The 19358-nt window shown below is 36.2% G+C and overlaps 1 protein-coding gene across 1 annotated transcript in view; it reads left to right on the forward strand.

The window, feature by feature from the left end:
• Window positions 1-19358, forward strand: part of trappc9 (trafficking protein particle complex subunit 9) — a 213192-nt gene that overhangs the window by 39489 nt on the left and 154345 nt on the right. The window contains exon 11 of the mRNA XM_084130741.1: window positions 1000-1142. Within this exon, the coding sequence (XP_083986867.1) occupies window positions 1000-1142 (143 nt within the window). The remainder of the gene's footprint in view (window positions 1-999; window positions 1143-19358) is intronic.

Genomic DNA, 19358 nt, shown 5'->3' on the forward strand with positions numbered 1-19358 from the left:
GAATAAGCGACCTCTATCTACAAAACTTGTTTAGCTACGAAAAAAGATGTTTTTCTCATTGTTCAGAATCAAGATAAAGCTCAGAGTGATTTTTTTTTTTGGGAGCATGTCTATGTTCCCACAGCCCCTATGTTCCCACAGCCTTATGTTCCCACAGCCCTAACCCTAACATACCTAAACCTACCCCTCACAGGAGGGAGACTTGTCTGGGATGTTATTGGGCTATCCCTGTACCAGCACAAGCACTAAAACCTACCCTTCATAGGGGACATAGTTAAATGAGAGAACATAGGGCTGTGGGAACATGTGGTTGTGGGAACATAGGGCTGTGGGAACATAGGGCCTAATTTTCAAAATTTTCAGTGAAAAAAAATTCTTAGAAATGTGGGAACATAGGGCTGACCCCCTTTTGGGGACTCCAAAATGAATATCAGGGAACAGGATGGATAGAAACAGAACTGAAGAGTGTTGAAAACTGGTTAATGGAAAACTGGTTAATGGTTGAGAGCTTGATTTAGAGCTTGATTTAGAAACTTTTTTTTTTTTGAAAGCTTTTTTGCTTCTTATAGCTAAGTGGTTGCTAGGGTGTTGTGAGTGGTTACTAGGGTTTTTTATGGTATGTTAGGTGGTTGCTAGGGTGTTTTCTTACTGGCTTCAGGCAAAAGCTAGAGTCTTCTATTCTGATTTATGATTTATAAAATATTTATTTTATAAAATATATGGCATTTTAGCCCATTTTATTGTCGGCCAGATGACAATTTCAAGTCTGTACCAGCACACCTCTCCTCATCCTGACAAACTCTTGAACCATAATGCATATAGCTAAAATTAGTTTTTAATCAGATTTACAGTGCGTTTTGACTACATTTTTTGTTTGTTTCTGAGACGAGTCTTCTAGATTATAGAAAGTCTACTTGCACATATGCTTCTGGAAGCAGGACCATGCTACTTGCTCAACATGCGAAACCTAACTCTCTGTTTTTGTGACTGATGTTTTAGATCTGTGTCTCTGCTAAACCTGCCGGTGAGTCTCCGTCCTCATAAGGTGAAATGTCTTCTGGGACAGGGGATGTCCACCGCCAGTCCTTTCATCTACTCACCAATCACAACGCACAGCAGAGACGAGCGCTCCAAGAAGATCGGTGAGTTTCTCCTCTCAGAAATCTCTTAAACTTTCTTTGTGTGTGGTGTTGTTTCCTCTGAGGCTTTAATTACGGTACATAAGCATGATCTTTGAGTTTTAACCTCACACACTGTTTATGCGGGGTAGAATTGCTCTGATGGGCTTTCGCAGCGATCTTAATTACTGTTTAAAAGATTCGAAGCTAAACACACACCATTGTGATTCCACGTGGTCTGTTTGATCCATGTTTATGACGGGAGCTGTCATTAAGTTTCTTTTGGCAGTTCCCTGTTGGCAGTCGGAGGCGGTTGGAAGGAGTTGAAGTGTTTTCTGGAACTCTTAAGCAGCATCACACGGCACAGGGTGTGTTATTTATAGACTTGTTAAGGCAAATAGCAGAACACTTTGCCACATTAAAAATACTATGGCAGTGTAGTCCACTTACTGACTTGTTTAAACTCAAACAATTGTGCCTAGTTGGTACAGTGATGGTATCACATGCTCAAACTATGGTACTTTGATACAGTCCCCATACCATAGTACTATAGTACTGTGTTGACTATTAAGTTCATATACCATGGTGTTTTATAAAGTACCAAGAAAAAATAAAAATAATATTATATAACAATATATTATATTGCATTATAAAACAATATAATATAATATATAATATAATATAATATAATATAATATAATATAATGTAATAATGTAATGAACAGAACTGTGGTGTAAGGCTTTAAAAACTAAATAAATGACAAAATATGCCATGATATACTGTAGACATATCAAAGTATCATGGTATAGTGATGATTACTTTGATATTTATCATGGCATATTTTGTCATATATTTTGTTTTTACCACAGTACGGTTCGTTATTATATTATATTATATTATATTATATTATATTATAATGCAATATAATATATTGTTATATAATATATATATTTTTTTTATGTCATTGTAATCTTGCATTATATTCGTATTTCAGTTTAGGGTTTTGGCATTATCATGGTACATATCCAGAAATGATATATTTCTTTTTGATACTTTTTTTTAAAATGATTTTCAATCTGCTTTGGTGTAAAAGACATATCAGTATAATAATCGTACTCTGTCTTACGTCAGTAAAATATCTATTTGTGGTTCAAGCTCCTCCAGACTCATTTTGAATTCCTGTACTGTATCTAATCTCTCGCTCTGGGTGTAACTTTCTTGAGTTCTATTGTTTGGTTGTGGATTTTTTGGGTGTATTTTTGGATCTTTGGGGCCCTGAGGAACTGGCAAGAATCTTATGAAGACAGATGGCTGTTCAGTGTGAGGTTGCCCCGACTTTTCAAACAAATCATGTTGTATAAGAGTCAGATGGCTGTTTCCAGCCTGTCTTATTTCATTCTGCCAAAACCCACCAACGTCTGCTGCGAGTGCCTGCTTTCTCTCTTTTTTATTTTTTTCCCCTGTGCAATCCCATGACCACTTGGATACTCCCAATGGTCCCGATTTCACTCTCAATTACGTTGGAATGGTTAGTCAACCGCTACTGTCACGGGTCGTGATTAGTCACAGGTGGGCGGGGAGAATCGACACAAGTGGGCACTATTCCTGAAGACTTCGTCTTTCTGCTGTTGAGGCGAGGTTTAGAGTTGCCTCAATTTCCGGTTGATTACACAAGCACCTAGTCTTCAAGAGATAGTTTACCCGAGAGGGATGCAGGGAGCAAGAGAATGAAGGATGAGGAGATTTACAATCAAAACCGATTCACTCTGGTCGTTTACATAATTGAATCATTTCCAATCAGGGTTAAATTAGTGCCACATACTTCAGAAGGGTCGGTTTCGAGAGCGGCTTCACTGAAATGCCACTTGGACTTGTTTGGCTTTGGCTTCAATTAAACCAGATCCTGCCTTATTTTCTTTTAAAAATGTTGGCCTTTTGCCATTTTTATGGTGTTTGCTTAGCCAAGCAGCTCTATTTCTATTTCTTATGCTTATTATTACTGATAATAATAGTGATTTTATCTTAGGATTTATTTTTGCTTTGCAGAGAATAAAACAGGTGAAAAAAAGAGGGTCACTTGGCTTTTTTTCTTTTAGAGACTTGTTTGTTGGTTCTTTTTAATTGGGTCACTAAGCAACCTCCCACAACACCTTAGAAAAAGCATAGCAACGCCCTAGTAACCACTCTAAGGACCCTATAATCATGGCGGCATGTATTGTAAGCAGGGCATGACATTGACTTTTTTGCTGTGGCTAGTGTTTTTCCAAAGTTACTAGCCACTCAGCATTTTCACTGGCCACAATTTTGACATCAATAACATGGGGAAAAACTGCCATATAGATATTTTTAATATTTTCTCAAAATTTGGCAGCAGGTTTATTAGGCTGCTGTCACTTTAAGGCCTGACACACTGATCAATTATACTGTTACACATGCGTTTTCTTTCTCAACTGTTAACTTTTACTTAAAACATAGCTGACTGTGTTTATGTGAATACTCGCCAAGAATGGCATTATTTTGTGTGTGTTTGACTGTTTAAACAATAAGCAGTGAAAAATAACTCAATTTAGTGCTGAGAGGCAGGTGTATATGCGTGCACGCCAAAATTTAAACCCTGTAACACCAACAAAATCTATATTTTTGACAACGCTTGTGACAAAAATGTATGTATTGTATATAAATTTCAACCCGCCAAGTTGGCTAGTAGGAGTGACTGCGTTACAGGCCAGTGCTGAAATACACACGCATTTGGCGGGTTGGCGGGTGTTAATGTCAATCCCTGATTGTAAGACACTACAGTGTTTTCAATGGCGATGCTCTGCAAATGACTTTTATCAGCTGATTCTTTAATCATTTGTTCAGAAATTTAATTTTAATCAGTCTGATGAATCCTTTACTGAATTAACTCCCTGAAACAACATCTGCAAGTTTTCAATGCTCTTACGGGTTTGGATCAGCATGAGGGTTATTTTTTGGTGAACTATCCCGATAAGGTTCTTAAAACCTAGATTTATTACTGTATTCGAAATAAAAATGTGTTGTTAAAGATGCACATTTGAATTCTTTTTCTGGAGGAAATGAAACAGACGGGACTTTACCCTCCAAAAAGTCTATTTAGAGCCTTTCCAGGTCCGAGAGACTGATGCCACATCTGACATCTGTGTCCAATAGCCATTTATTCGCTCTCCATTTGCACGGCCATCTAGTAATCACCAAATCCCTTCACCTCACAGACGTGACAGGACGTCCCTGCTCTCATATTCCTCCTGCACAGGCGGTCGTGTCTGAAATTCTCCACGTTTAACAGTTTCAATTATTCATTTGCTTTTTGTTTACCGGCACCTACACACTTTGCGGTGTCAAACGGGGATTGTAAACAAGCCCCATTATACGATCCTCCTTCTTGTTTGATTGGTACGAGCCCGCTTAATAACTTCCCAGAATGCCACAGGAAGGAGGGGATGTGTCACGCCTGTCTCAGGGTAAGGCGAGCACCCAAGGCTAACGTCTCTGAGTCACACACTTTCTCTGACAGAAAAATCTTTGGGCCGATGAAAAATGTCACTTGTTTGTTGTTTTGCCGTCAAGGCTCCATTGGTTTGAATATTTTATGTGGCGATGACGCGCTGCCGCCCCGCACGGCTCTAAAATTGTCCGGGCTGAATGTAATGAGCAACCGGGTAAACACTCCTCGGTTTGATTTGCGAACCGAAAAGAGTGTGTTTGCATTGATTTTGGATCATGGGTCTGTTTCTAACTCGTGTGGTGTTGATATGTAAGCTAGTTAGTGTGTGTTTGTTCGGAATCAACTATAGATGGTGTTTTCTTTGCTTTTCTGTTGCTCTCTCGGTCTTGCCAGAAAGCAGTCTGACTCACACACTCGCACACACCAGATGTCTCTGGAGAGAAGACCTTTATCAAAGCAAGCAACCTCCACAAACACACACACACACACACACACACACACACACACACACACACACACACACACACACTGAGTGACTGAGGCAGGAGTTGCTTGAGTCGTGCATTAACTAACTCAATGAGGTATACGTGCATAATTGTGTTTGACTTGGACTGATGAGACACACATACTTTTATCAAGTAGCAAATGTTTTTTTTTTTAAGCATTTGCTTTATTTTGAGGATTGTTTTCATGTGCCACTTGAATAGAAAGGTTTTAGGGGTGGATTATTGGATTACACTTAAGTGTAATCCAATAATTGGCCTTCTGCGGAACACAGAAGATAGTTTGAAAACAATGTTCAGCTTTTCTTTTTTTTCTTTTCTTTTTTATATAAATGGGGTATAATGCCATCTTGAAAATTTGATCCAAAAATCAAACCGATTCATAAGAATCATTAGTATCATGTTGTTTTTGATGCACATAAAATAACCATCTTATAAGAATAATTTGTTCGGGAATCTGGAATGATTTTAATTCAGTAAAACGCACAACGGCTCATAAGAATCAGTTGTTTTTAAATGTTTTTAAATGGTTAAAATGAACTTATAAGAATCATTCATTCTGGAATCTGGAATCTCTTTTTTTCCCCATCATCTTTTTTTTTTTTTTTTTACATTTGATTCATTAAGACCTGGCTTATCAGAATAATTTGTTTGTTAATATTTTTGATTCAATAAAAGGAACTGCTCATAAGAATAATTCATTCTGAAAGGTTTTTAAAGTTGATGTCTAATTCTATTTCATGCATTCTGACTAAAGCCGCATTTCCACCAAAATTACCCGGAACAATTTGTCCCAGGAACTTTTTTCCCCCAGACCTGTTGCTGTCTGCGTTTCCACCGCGGTCTAAAGTACCGTGAAGATTAGTCATAGGACTGCGGTTCTTTACAGTTCCCGCTGGATTTCATCCTCTGAATTTAAGCTTAATAAAGCCTGAACCTCGTCGTCGGTCCATCGGTCGTATTTTTTCAACTCCATTGTTGATTTCGAATAGCAGACGACTGTTACTGCACGCACCGCAACAAATGGTCGTTGAATAAAATGCTGCGTGGAGTCAACCAACCAAAATGCGGCATGAACTCAACCAATCAGCATGTTCAGCGCCCAAGTCCCACCCCTGAAAGTTCCTGAACTTTGAAAAAGCACTACTTCGCAAGCAGGGACTTTCGGAGGGGGAAAGTTCCTGCGGTGGAAACACGGCTTAATTTACACTGTTAAAGAGTTAGATTCTCATGCTAAACATGGCCAAAGTTTCAAAAAACAAGTTGGACGTATACCAAATACACTCCTTCAGGGTTTGTTCTGATCATTGATATGATTATTTAGTGTTTTACACAGCTTTCTCTGGCTGTATATCTCATTTACATTTATGCATTTAGCAGACACTTTCATCCATATCTCAGCAGTATTGCTTGCACTAGATTATTTTCTAGTAGCGTTTAAACCGTAAACCCTGTTTACACACCTGTGATTCAATCTTTCAGGCCGCCTGCGGTTCTCTGGAGCCGAAGGCAACACGAATCTCGCACCTTGATCCTAAATGAATTACAGGAAGTTCCATTGGAATCTTCTCAAGCTCTGTCTCTTTATAGAAAGTTTGACAGCCGCCCTCACAGCTCGCAAACGCTTTGGTTAATTGTCGCGCGCCTTGGTTCTCGGGGCAGAACCGAGAGTGAATTGTCAGCTCTGAGGGGCATTTAGTTTTTCAGCCTTTTTTGTCTTCTCCTCTTCCTCTCTCATTTCTTCCTGTGATCAGATACCAGAGATAACAGCCGCCTCTGCTCATCTGTCCAGCGCCGTGGCTGCAGACTAACAGAATATTTAATGCTCTATGTTGTGCTTTGCCTTCCATGTCAGATTCTATAACCGAGATTGATGTTTGCTGTAAAATAAAGGGGGGTTATATAACAGGAGATGGGTTTTCCTATAATTGCACAGGCGGAGAAAGGGTTTAGAGGCCGCCAAGTTCTGCCTGATCCTGTTTGCATCTTGTATCATAAAAAAGAGAGCGATGTCTTTCTTGTCTACGTAGCAAAGTCTTGCCAATGGAGGGAGGGAAGATTAGGTCTCTCCTGACGTAAAGTCAATTTCTTTATCTTATGGAGTGTGTGGAGTTTTGTAAGGTTAGTGGTCAACGTCGCCATGTGAATGTCTCCTTGAAATACCATCGATTTTAAACCATTATTTCTGCAGATAATATGTCAGGTGAAACCACTAAACGTAAGCAGGCTTCTTTCATTTATAATAAAACGAATACAATTAGAGACTTCTTTTAGGGTTATGACATGTTTACCTGTAAAGCAGAATTCACAGTTACATACCTTAGCGTTCAAAACTTTGGGGTTGGTAAGTTTTTGAAAGTCTGTTATGCTCACCAAAGCTGCATTAATTTGATCAAAAATACAGTAAAACAGTAATATTGTGAAATATTATTACAGTTTAAAATAACTGTTTTCTATTTGAATGTTTTCAAATGTAATTTATTCATGTGAGCAAAGCTGAATTTTCAGCATCATTACTAGTATTCAGTGTCACATGATCCTTCAGAAATCATTCTAATATGATGATTTGATGCTCAAAAAACATTTCTTATTATTATCAATGCTGAAAAACATTGTGCTGCTTAATATTTTGTGTGGTAACACTTTATTTTGCAGTGTCCTTGTTACAAATGTTTAATGTACTTACCATAGTATTAACAGTAAATTATGCATAATTACATGCAACTAACCCTCAACCAAACCCTAATCCTAACCCTAACCCTACAGTAAGTACATGTGGTTGCTTAATTACTCAGTACTTAAATATATAATTACACAGTTACAATTCTTTTAGAATTCTTTGAATAGAAATTTCAAAAGAACAGCATTAATTTTAAATATAAATCTTTTTTAACAATGTAAAAAGCTTTACTGTCACTTTTGATCAATTAAATGCATATTTGCTGAATAAAAATATAAATTTCTTTAAAAAAAACAAGCAAAAAAACACTCACCATATTGTCCCAAAACTTGTGAACTGTAGTTTATATATTCTAAATATAATGGTTATACTTTAATACGTTTCTGGGTGAACTATTCCTTTTCAATAACACTTTGCTTTTCAAAGGAATGTTTTGCACGTACAATACCAGAGGTTTTGGTATAGAACAAATTCCTGGATCATGTTGCTCTTATGATAGATCTGAAAACAGAATAGACCCAGGTGTCACATCAGGGTGTTTATTTGCCAGTTTTAGTAATGAATATCATAAAGTTGAGATTTCCTGAAATCATGAAGTGATGCTCTCTGGAGGTGTGTTGTATTAAACTCTCTTGCTTAACAGCCTGATGTTGACGGCTGTTTAATTTGGGGCTTAAAACCTCACATGGCTGTTGGCTGTTTTGATACAGATGAAATATTCGTTATTTGATCAAGAACGAATGCGTACCAGTCGACTCCCTCCAGAGCAGAGAATCAGACTTCAGCCATATCAGAGCAAACTCCCCAGCAGCCCGATGGAAAACCCCCAACACTGTTCAATCTCAGCCCGATCGACTGAGCCAAAACTCATTTTCTAAATGTATGACTTGTTGTCGTCCCTGTGCACGTGGAGGAACCATCTGCCTTCAAGTTGCCTTTCATACAGTGAATATATTTGCTCTTATTCCCAGAGAAGAGACCAGCATCCTTCAGGTGTGTGTGAGATAGATGAGCCGGAGAGAAGTCTGTAGCTATTTTCGCCCATGCTGGATATTTACGATTGGATTGACTACTTCTCCCAGATGCTGAGAATTTTCACTCATAGGTGTTATGAGACTTTGATCAAGATTCTGACTTCATTAAACTGTCGGGATTCTGTCTTAAAACTCTCGCCTATGTTCAGTCTGTCTGGTAAAGATTTTCAAAAAATACATACAGTGCCGCTCAAGTGTTACAAAGTTTGGGGTCAGTAAATTTTGTGAAAGAAATTAACTTTTTTTTGCAATTGTACACATTAAATTGATCAAAAGTGACCGTAAATGTTAAAATTTTATTTTACAAAAGATTTCAATTTCAAGTGAATGCTGTTCTTTTGAACTTTCTATTCATCAAAGTATTTAGAGTGTTTAATATTAAGCAGCACAACGGCTGATATTGATAATAATCAAAAATGTCTCTTCAGCCACAAATCAGCATATTAGAATGATTTCTGAAAGATCATGTGACACTGAAGCCTGGAGTAATGATGCTGAAAATGAACATTTTCACACTTGACCAGGATCTTCAAGTCATGGGTCGTTTGACCAAGTAGCCTCATATGTGTATGTATATAAACGTGCTCAAAAGTTTACATTCACCTTGCAGGATCTGCAAAATGTTAATTATTTTAACAAAATAAGAGGGATAATGCAAAATGCATGATCTTATTTATTTAGTACTGTCCTGAGTTAGATATTTTACCTAAAAGATGTTTACATATAGTCCACAAGACAAAAAAAATGACCCTGTTCAAAAGTTTACACACCCTTGATTCTTAATACTGTGTGTTGTTACCTGGACGATCCACGGCTGTTGTTTTTTTTTTTTTTTGTGAGGGTTGTTATTGAGTCTCTTGTTTGTCCTGAGTAGTTAAACTGCCCAATGTTCTTCAGAAAATCCTTCAGGGCCTGCAAATTCTTCAGTTTTCCAGCATCTTTTGCATATTTGAACCCTTTCCAGCAGTGACTATGATTTTGAGATCCATCTTTTCACACTTTGAGGGACTCAAACTATTGAAAAAAGTTTCAAACAGTCACTGATGCTCCAGAAGGAAACACGATGCATATAGAGCCGAGAGAGAGAGAGAGAGAGAGAGAGAGAGAGAGAGAGAGATTTATTATTATTATTTGTTTGTAAACACATTTGTGTACCATCATGACCCATCCAAACTGTCGGTAACACAATTTTGAGTGATCTTGATTTTGATTGGGATTCTCTGATTATACCGCAGAGATCTCCGCTCTGATGCAAGCAGCACATCTGAATATTTAATATTCTGTCCAAACGGAGCTTCTTTGTATGCAATGGGAGTAAAACTGCTGGTTATGAGCCGAACAATTCTTCTCACACCTCAAGGCTGCTATTAACAAAACTCCCCGCCGCAATTTTAAACGGCACATTCAGAGATGAAAACAAGCAAGCTGCATTTAAAGATTCCCTGATGAAGTAAAAATATAGTTTGTTCATCTAAGGGCCTCATCATTTAAAAAAACAAACAAGAAAAAACAAACAAGTACAAATTGGAATTTTCCTTAATTATTAATGGCTTGGAAGAGATGGATATGAGTCTCAATTTTCACATCGAACCACATATGAAGTGCAAATGGAATAAGCTATTTGTGCATTTCAGCCCATCATCAGGTGATCTGGGTCTACTTCTTATGAATTCTGTGTATTTGGACATTCATCTCTTGTATCATCCTGCTTTTTGCATATTATATAGTAGGGGAATATGCACTTTCAGATGTGGGGATGTTTACACTCTTCAGGATGCCTAATTGATCCTATGAATGGCTTATATTTGCACATTAAAGTGGATTTGAGAAGGTATTAAAAAAAAGAAACTCTCATCCACATTAAAACAGAATGGCAGCAGAAAACTACGATTCAAAGTACAGCAGGCCTGTGTAATTATCTCTGTGAGTTATTCTGTACAATCTGATCTGAACTGTTTCTGTGGTAAAGCTTTAATCTGACGTCCGAATCTTTGGGCGCTTTGGGTGTACAGTAGTATATGAAAGCGCTATATACAGTAAATGCCTCCCATCCATCCATCCATCCATCCATCCATCCATCCATCCATCCATCCATCCATCCATCCATCCATCCATCCATCCATCCATCCATCCATCCATCCATCCATCCATCCATCCATCCATCCATCCATCCATCCATCCATCCGTGTGATGGAGGAACTAACCAAAAGAACAGAATGAGTTGTGTGCGTAACAAACGCAATTATTTCTGCGGGACTACGATGAGCTCACGTTGTAAAGGATATATAAACATTGATTAATAGCTATTTGAAATTGTCAATTCAAATTGATTTGAATAGCGCTTTTCACAGTACACAATTTTTAAGCAGCTTTGCAGAAAATCACGGTGTTAAAAATCAATGTTTATAATTTGAATATCTTCATGCCTCATAGTCGCATTTGGCAGATTTTGATATATTCAGGCAATAAATATAGGCCTAGTTTCACAGACAGGGCTTAGATTAAGCCAAGAGTAAGCCTCCGTTTGATTAGGACATTTAAGTAGCTTTTGGAAACGTGCCTTTAGGAAAAAAAAAAAAAACATTACTGGTGTGCATCTTGAGACAAAACAATTGCACTGACATATTTTAAGATATATCAGTGCATTTTGGTCTGGGACTAGACTTGAGCCTTGTCTGCGAAACTGGCCAATAGTGTTCATTAATGTGTTTTCCTCTTGTTAAATCTCCTGTCTGGTTTCCTCAAGGTTCCGTTAATGACAACAAGATTCATTATGTGAGGGAAACAGAATGTTGAGCTAGAAATATTTTAAGGTGGGATTTGATTTTGTCATCAGGATTGCATTAGATGGTGCTTTGTTAGGTTTTGAAATTGTTGCGTGAAGCTTGAGTCTTAAACTAAGCTCTGTTTCACGTCTTATTAAACTGTTAAATACACACAAGGTTGTCTAAAACACACAAAGTTCACATAAACATAGACTGTTATGTCTTTGAATGTAAACAGCAAGTAAAGAAATCGCATGTGTATATTAGATCTGTGTATTAAAGTGAAAGCAGGGTAATATACAGTACCTACTGTTAAATATGCTGTTAATATCAACAAAAGAAAAACAGAAAATCACTCACTGCCCTTGATTGAATAACTTTAGTAGCTTTAATAAGAATACATGTCTTACTTGAATGCTGCTGTTAAATGCCATGGTGAGGAGATACACATGGTGGACTATGTACAGCTCACTGTGGGGCGGAGCTATGCTAATAGGGTAGATTCTATTCCAGTTGTGGGCGGGGCCTGTGCAATGTGACATCACATTGCATAGAAACTGCAAACAGCTTATTCTGAGACACTGCTTATGATTTATGGGAATAAAAAAGAAAAAGAAAAAAGGAGTGGGTGGATTTTTACCCTTATGGGGCTGGTTGTGTACACACACTGTCGACACACATTTATGTTCAAACACCATGAATTTTGCATAATAGGTTCCCTTTAATTAAAAGTGTTAGTGTTTAATCTAGCATTTTATGCAGGTTTCCTTCGAGTGAGATGATTGTAGCCGTGTTGATCCACCAAGGCTGCTGTCGGCACTATCAGTTCATGAACTCAATCAGCCGTGCTGCGTATAACTTTCAGGAAACAGATACAGCGAGCCCAAGAAGTATTTGAACATGACTGTCATTTCATTAGATATAAGATATCAAAAAGTCATCTGCAAACTCTTGATCTTCACTAACTTCACTTCTCTTCATCATTTTTGCTCAATGTTTTTTAATCATCTGGGGTTTTGATGATAATTGGATGATAATTGGAAGTTAGTTCTCCTCATCTTCACACTACATCTATTGTTTTATAATTTAAAACCTATAGCAAACATCACTAATACAGAAATGCTTTGCTGAAAAAGCAAAGTTTCTTTACATTTTCTTTATAATTATCTAATGCAATGACATTCAGGTTCAAGTGTTTAAATACTTTGAGTCCACTGTATATTTGTACTCTAACTATTAACTAGAAGCTGAGCTGTTGAGGGGGTACATTTATTTAAAACGTTCTGCAGAATGTAGTTTTTGTGGTTCTATCTGAAGTGAGACACATCTCATAGTGTTTTCAGAAGGATCTTAGAAGCGGTGCTGGTGTCTGGAGTTGTGTGTCTTCCAGCAGAACAGCTGGAGGAGAGTGCTTCATCCTGGCTCCTGAACGGATGGCTATTGCAGGGAGAGGGGGATCTCTCCTCCTCCATTATGCACGTAATGAGGCATTAAACACTCTTTAACATCTTTATCAGGACTTCGTCTCAGGCGGCCTTCCGGCCTGATGGTGTTTCAGCGGTTTGTAAAAGCAGTCCAGCTTCAGGAAGATTGATAAATTAAAGAGGCCGCATCAGTGGAAACAGGATTTTTCATACTCTTTTGAAGAATCTTGTGCTAGATATGCTCTATAGGGCTGCACGATATTGAAGTAAAAAGCAATATGCAATAACTCATTAGATCATGCCATATTTGATATGCGATACGACAATGCTTAATGTGTAAAATAATCTTAAATAATATTTAAAATATATTTATAATTATATAACCTACATCTTTTTTTTTTGGTCAGAAGAAAGCATCCCTATAACTTCTGAAAGTGAACAGCAGTGTTTTACTGTAGCATAAGAAGTAACTGTCATTTTACCATCAGTGTAAACCACAGGGTTTAGGGTTTCATGTAGGTTTATTTAACAACAGAAACTGAATAATCAAATGTAAAAATAAAACACTGCTTCGCTACAAAGGTTTTTCAGTCAAAAGCAGTGCGTGATTTTCTTTTTGTCTTTTGTTCATGACCCCAGTTATTGTGAGCCGTTGGGATATGCATATCACAATATGTAAATTTGCGATATTTTGATCATTTCGATATATTGCGCAGCCCTTATGCTCTACAACGTTCACCATGCACACAAGGCTTTAATTGAGATTTGATTTATTTATTTAAAATACATAATGATTTTAAATAAATACTTACAAATATAAAATACATATACATATTTAAAATTAATAGATTTAAAAATAAATTAATGACTTTAAATAAATAAATAAATAAACATAATTTAATATAAACAAGGACTTAAAATGAATAAATTATTTAAAAAGAAAATAAATAATGATTTAAATATAAATAAATAAATAAATAAATAAATAAATAAATGATAATAGATAATTTTTAAAACAAACAAATGAATACAGAAAGAATTTAAAATAAATAAGGGTTTAAAATAAATTGATTTTAAATAAATACATATAACAATTTAAAATAAGAACTTGTAATAAATAAATGATTTAAAATATAATTAAATAAATGATTTAAATAATTTTTGTGTTTGTATATATATATACATGCAAATCTATTTATTTTAAAGTCCTTATTTTCTTTTATTTCTATAAATTATTTTATTTATTTTAAATTATCTATGTATTTATCTTAAATCATTTATTTATTTTAAGTGATTTATTTTTTAAATGATTAAAAAATTAAAAAATGATTGTGGAAGATGGTTATAAGCATAGGCATGTGGTTGTTTTTTGTTTTTGTTTTTTAATCTATGATATCGGTCATCTTAATTCAATTATATTTCATATTGTGCATGCGTTTATGAGTGGTCTCTGGGTGTGTGTGTTGTGTGGGGGAGAACAGCTGCTCACACGCTGTGCTCGCGCTGATAATCAGCACTCTCTAACGAGCCAATTCATCTCTCGTTAACATTTGTTATGACCTGCAGGAGTTCCCACACGGGGAGTTCTCGCTCTCCCCTGATTTTCAGGGTTTACAAAACTCTCGCTCCCCCAGATCTGTCGCCGGAGCTGGAGTGGTCAGCCAGCCTCGCTACCCGTGTGAAAAAGGTGCTTGTTAGTGAACAGATGGAGCAGCTTTTCAAAGCTATCCTTGCTTTCCCCACACACTGTAAAAGCCCTGGAAGCATCCTGACCCCTGCAGATGGGAATCAGAGACACTGACAGGTGCATCCATCCTGTCCTGATGACACCGTCTGCGTTCGTGGCACGGTCTGTATGTGTCTTCACCTGCCAGGTCTCAACACCACTTAGGGCGGTTTATCGCGAAGCCACGCTCAAAAGGGCAAATATTTGACGTGTTTGTGTATGTGGGATGGAGCGTGCGTCCACTAGCTCTCACACCAGCAGATGTCCACAGCAGACCCACAATCCCTGTTTGCCAAGCTGTATTGGACGAGGACACTGTGGGGATGTAATGACTGCTGTCCTGCTGGAGACAAACACTTAAAAACCACGGGTTGTTGTTATAAAGAGAGATTTTAGCACAGAAACATCTAATGTGGGCTTCCTAATTGATCTAACATTTGCAATTGAATGACCTTAGGCATGTTGTGAATATCAAACTACTTAAAAAAAAAAAAAAATAATAGTGCAAAATAAGACCTATGACACTTTTCCAAAATTTAAAGTATTTATCCCACAATGCAGTGCTCTCAACTTGACCTATTTGATTGCAGTATTTGATCAGACTGCAAAGACATTTTAAACAAAACTGTACATGCAAAACAACAGCAGTGCATATATATTATGCTATTCGCAATTAATTGAAATTACCTTAATTGCAAATAATGTTTCATTGCCGAAGTCAATCCATAAGCGGCTTTGTTGTCGTTGACATGAAAATACTTAATCACTATGTTAATTTTCAAATGGATGAATTTCCAGGCCACATTTTACACCTAAAAACCTAAAGAAATTATATTGTGCATATAGAAAAAGATATATATATATATATTTTGCGGTGTGATATTTAAACGACAATTAAACTAGTTAATCTCCCCATTTGTCATTATTATATTTGTCAAAATAGTATTTTAAAGCAGTTATTAATTATGCTAGCTTTTCTTATATGGCATTTTAATTAAAAATATTTGACTTAACAGTGTTTTAACTGTAATACAGTAAGAAAAGAATACTTTCATTAAAAATCAGGCCAATTTTTGCAATGATAATTGCGCAGTAAAATTCTTAATTATCCTGAAAATGTCGCAATGCAATTCCAATAATTCTAAAGACTTTATTGCATTAATGCAAAACTGTTTCTATTTTTCTGTTTGGTTTTGGGGTGAAATGTGATCTTGACCTTTCTTGACAGGTTGCCTCAGATTCATGCATATTCTCATGTGAAATATTCAAGTTATAAGAAAACGTGCCTGATAACATCAGCTAATGGTAATATGTGTAGCAGCGTCTCTCTGACCGTTTAACTGTTGAAGCGGCTGCCATTTTAGTTGTTTTTATGTTTTATTTTTAGTAGGTAGAGTACAGTATATACCGTATGAACTGTACATTATTCAGTAAGCAAGTATTTTATTGTGAACAACAGAGTGCAGTGTAAAAAGAAATGTTAAGACATCCCTAACAGCTTTGTGCACTTATTTCAAATATATTTGACTCCACTTGTAGCATGCGCTCGCACACTGAGTGTTGCGGTACAGTGCTTTTGTGTGGCTGCCGAGGATTGAAGAACATGATGTGAGTCACTCAGGAGAGCTCCTCACACATGCAGAACAGCAGAGATCTCTGTGGAGGTTTCATGAGTCAGCTTCACTCGAGCAGGGTTTCCTGTCGTCCTCGAGTGTGTGAGTCACTGCTTGTGCTTTTGGTAGTCTTTCATCAAACGTGATGGATTGCTTAGAGCGTGCATGCTATATGGATGATGTTAAAAATGAAAATGGTCATCATTTACTCCATTAAACTATGTCATCATTTAGGATTGTCGGGCTCAATACTGGTGGGGCTGCTTTTCACAATTCAATAAATTCCTGATGAATAAAATCAAGAACTTTTTAATTGTTGAATATCTTGTTTTATTCAACGACGCGTTTCATAACAGAGTTCATTTGTGTTCTGAAGATGTTTTTCCATGCAGAACTCTCCATCATCATGACTTAGTGGTGTTTTTGGTTGCCAGGGCATTGCTAAGTGGTTCCTAAGGTGTTTTAGGTGGTTGCTAGGGCGTTGCTAGGTGAATTGCAATGTTGTTTCTTACTGGCATAAGCCACCCGATAAGTCTCTACGATGTTCTATATATATATTTTTTTAAATATAAAATCCCATATTTTTTTTTTTTTTAATGTAATTGTTGTTTTGTATATTTTGATTTATTTATACACTACCGTTCAAAAGTTTGGGGTCAGTATTCATTTTTTTTTTTTTTTTTTTTTAAAGAAATTAATACTTCTATTTAGCAATGATGCATTAAATTGATAAAAAAAAAAAAGGTGACATTAAAGACATTTCTAAGATTTCTATTTTTTTCCTTTTCTATTTTCTTTTGAACTTTGAAAGAATCCTGGAAAAATGTATCATTTTATCCACAAAAATATGAAGCAGCACAACTGTTTTCAACATTGATAATAATAATAAATGTTTCTTGTGCAGCAAATCATTGATTTCTGAGTGATCATGTGACACTGAAGATAATCTGAATAAGAATAAATGACATTTTAAATATATTAAAATAGACAACAGTTCTTTTAAATTGCAATTATATTTGAGAATATCACCTTTTTTTTTTTTTTTGGTGAGCTTCATAAAGTCCAAATATTTTTTACGTGTGTGTGTGTGTTTGCATAAATATATGTATCTCTCTCTCATCCATCTCCGTTCCACTCCTTTTCCATGTATGTTTCATGCATAGTTGGAGCGTATATAATGTCTCATAAAGCTTCAGGTCAGTGTCTCCTTAAGATCCTCCTGTGAAGAGAGAGTAACTGATCTAGTATTTATGATTTGTCCCACTGTTGATTAAACTGAACATGAGCCAAAACATCAATTTTCCTTTTTAGTTTATTTAACCAAGGTCTAACAAGCTATAATGTGAATATTAACCAACATTGAGAAACTATTAATTTAGCCTTTTCGTTTCACTTCACATTACAGAGATGAAATGAAATGCGATTGCTCTTTCATATTGACTTAAAGCTGTGGATGTTGGACTCCACAGGTGGATTTGTCTGTCTCTCATTGCTTTGGCTTCGTTCACATCCTCACAGCTTCTGGTCTCCATAATGCTCCGCATCTCCTTCACAGCAGTTCACAGGGCCTTTCTGTGCCATCCAACTCAAATCAAATGCTTAATCCGCCCCATGGGCTTCTTCCTTAAGTAGGATATTATATTTAATTGGCCTGGCCTGGCCTGTCCTGTCTCCTTCTCATCATTTCAGAGGTCTGTGCTGTCTTCTGATGCATTCATCTTAAGGAAAACCGTCTCCCACACGGGCTTCCCAGCATCTAAAGAAGCTCCTTTTTCAACCTTGCTTTAATTTCCCTCAGGAGTGAAGCCTGGCATCAATTCAGTGTTTGCCCAACAGTTCGTTCACACTGGATTTATGCACCCGTTTGGAATGGATTATTAGATTCCTGATGGAAGTGCAAACATACAGGATGACTTGGGATTGGGGAGACCTTGAACTATCTGCCCCTGAGTTATTACGTTATTTTATAACAAAGGGGTGCCCATTATTTCTCACACACTGATGATATTTATTTATGAATATATGTATTTTATTTTATTTATACATGTATTTATTTATAAACTAATTTGTAAAAGTGTTTATTTATAAATGTTTTTTTATTTTATTTTATTTTTACATTTTATTTATTTATAATTTTTTGTATTTAATTATTTATATTTATTTTCTTAAATTTATTTGTTTGTTAATTAACTAATTGTATTCATTTTTACTTTTATTTACATATTTAATTTAAGTTTATTTTAAATATACATCACACATCACAATTTATCTTTCTTCTCACATAAATAATTTAAACTCAAATTAGTATTTCATGTCTAGTATTTACTTATTCAGTAGCTATAAAATTTGGATCTGTAATAATCTGTAATTACCCTATCTTTTTTTTTTTTTTTTTTTGTGCAATTACCATGTGATTGTACATTATCCCTTGTGTAGTTATTTTTTATTCAACCTCAAAATGATTTAAACTGTCTATATAGTATGCCTCCTTTTATTAATGTAATGTGTGCAGTTTGAAACTCATCTCAAACTTGCATCTCGCAATGACAACCGCTTTATTTTTAAGGTGTGGATTTTCAGATTGGAATTCATGAGAAATGTCAACAATAACAAAATTGCAGAGGCAACCGACAAGAATAGAGACTGTTGGTTTTCATTCTTTGAAAATAATGAATGCGTCCTAAACTCCATATGGCCTTCAGCGGCGGATGATTATTAGTGTGAGACGGGGCTCTGGTTAATTTGAGCGTGAAATCTGCGAGCATACTGTAGATAATACAGTGAATAAATCTCCTCCCGAGGGAACCAGGGGCCATTGTTTGAAAAAGCTTAATCAGTATAAGACTCCGTCTCTGGATTAATGGAAAAGCTCACAGTGAAATGTGGTCTGCTAACTTTCAGTTCTGAAGGATTTATGCAAAAACAGAGAGCAAAATTCAAGTGTATGATTCCTGTAGTTTAGACCTTGAATGCAGATTGATAAAAGCATCTGCCAAGTGCATAAATGTAAATGTCATATCAGGTCATC

Source organism: Abramis brama, assembly GCF_963993115.1.
Source record: "Abramis brama genome assembly, chromosome: 12".
NCBI classification, from domain to species: Eukaryota; Metazoa; Chordata; class Actinopteri; order Cypriniformes; family Leuciscidae; genus Abramis; species Abramis brama.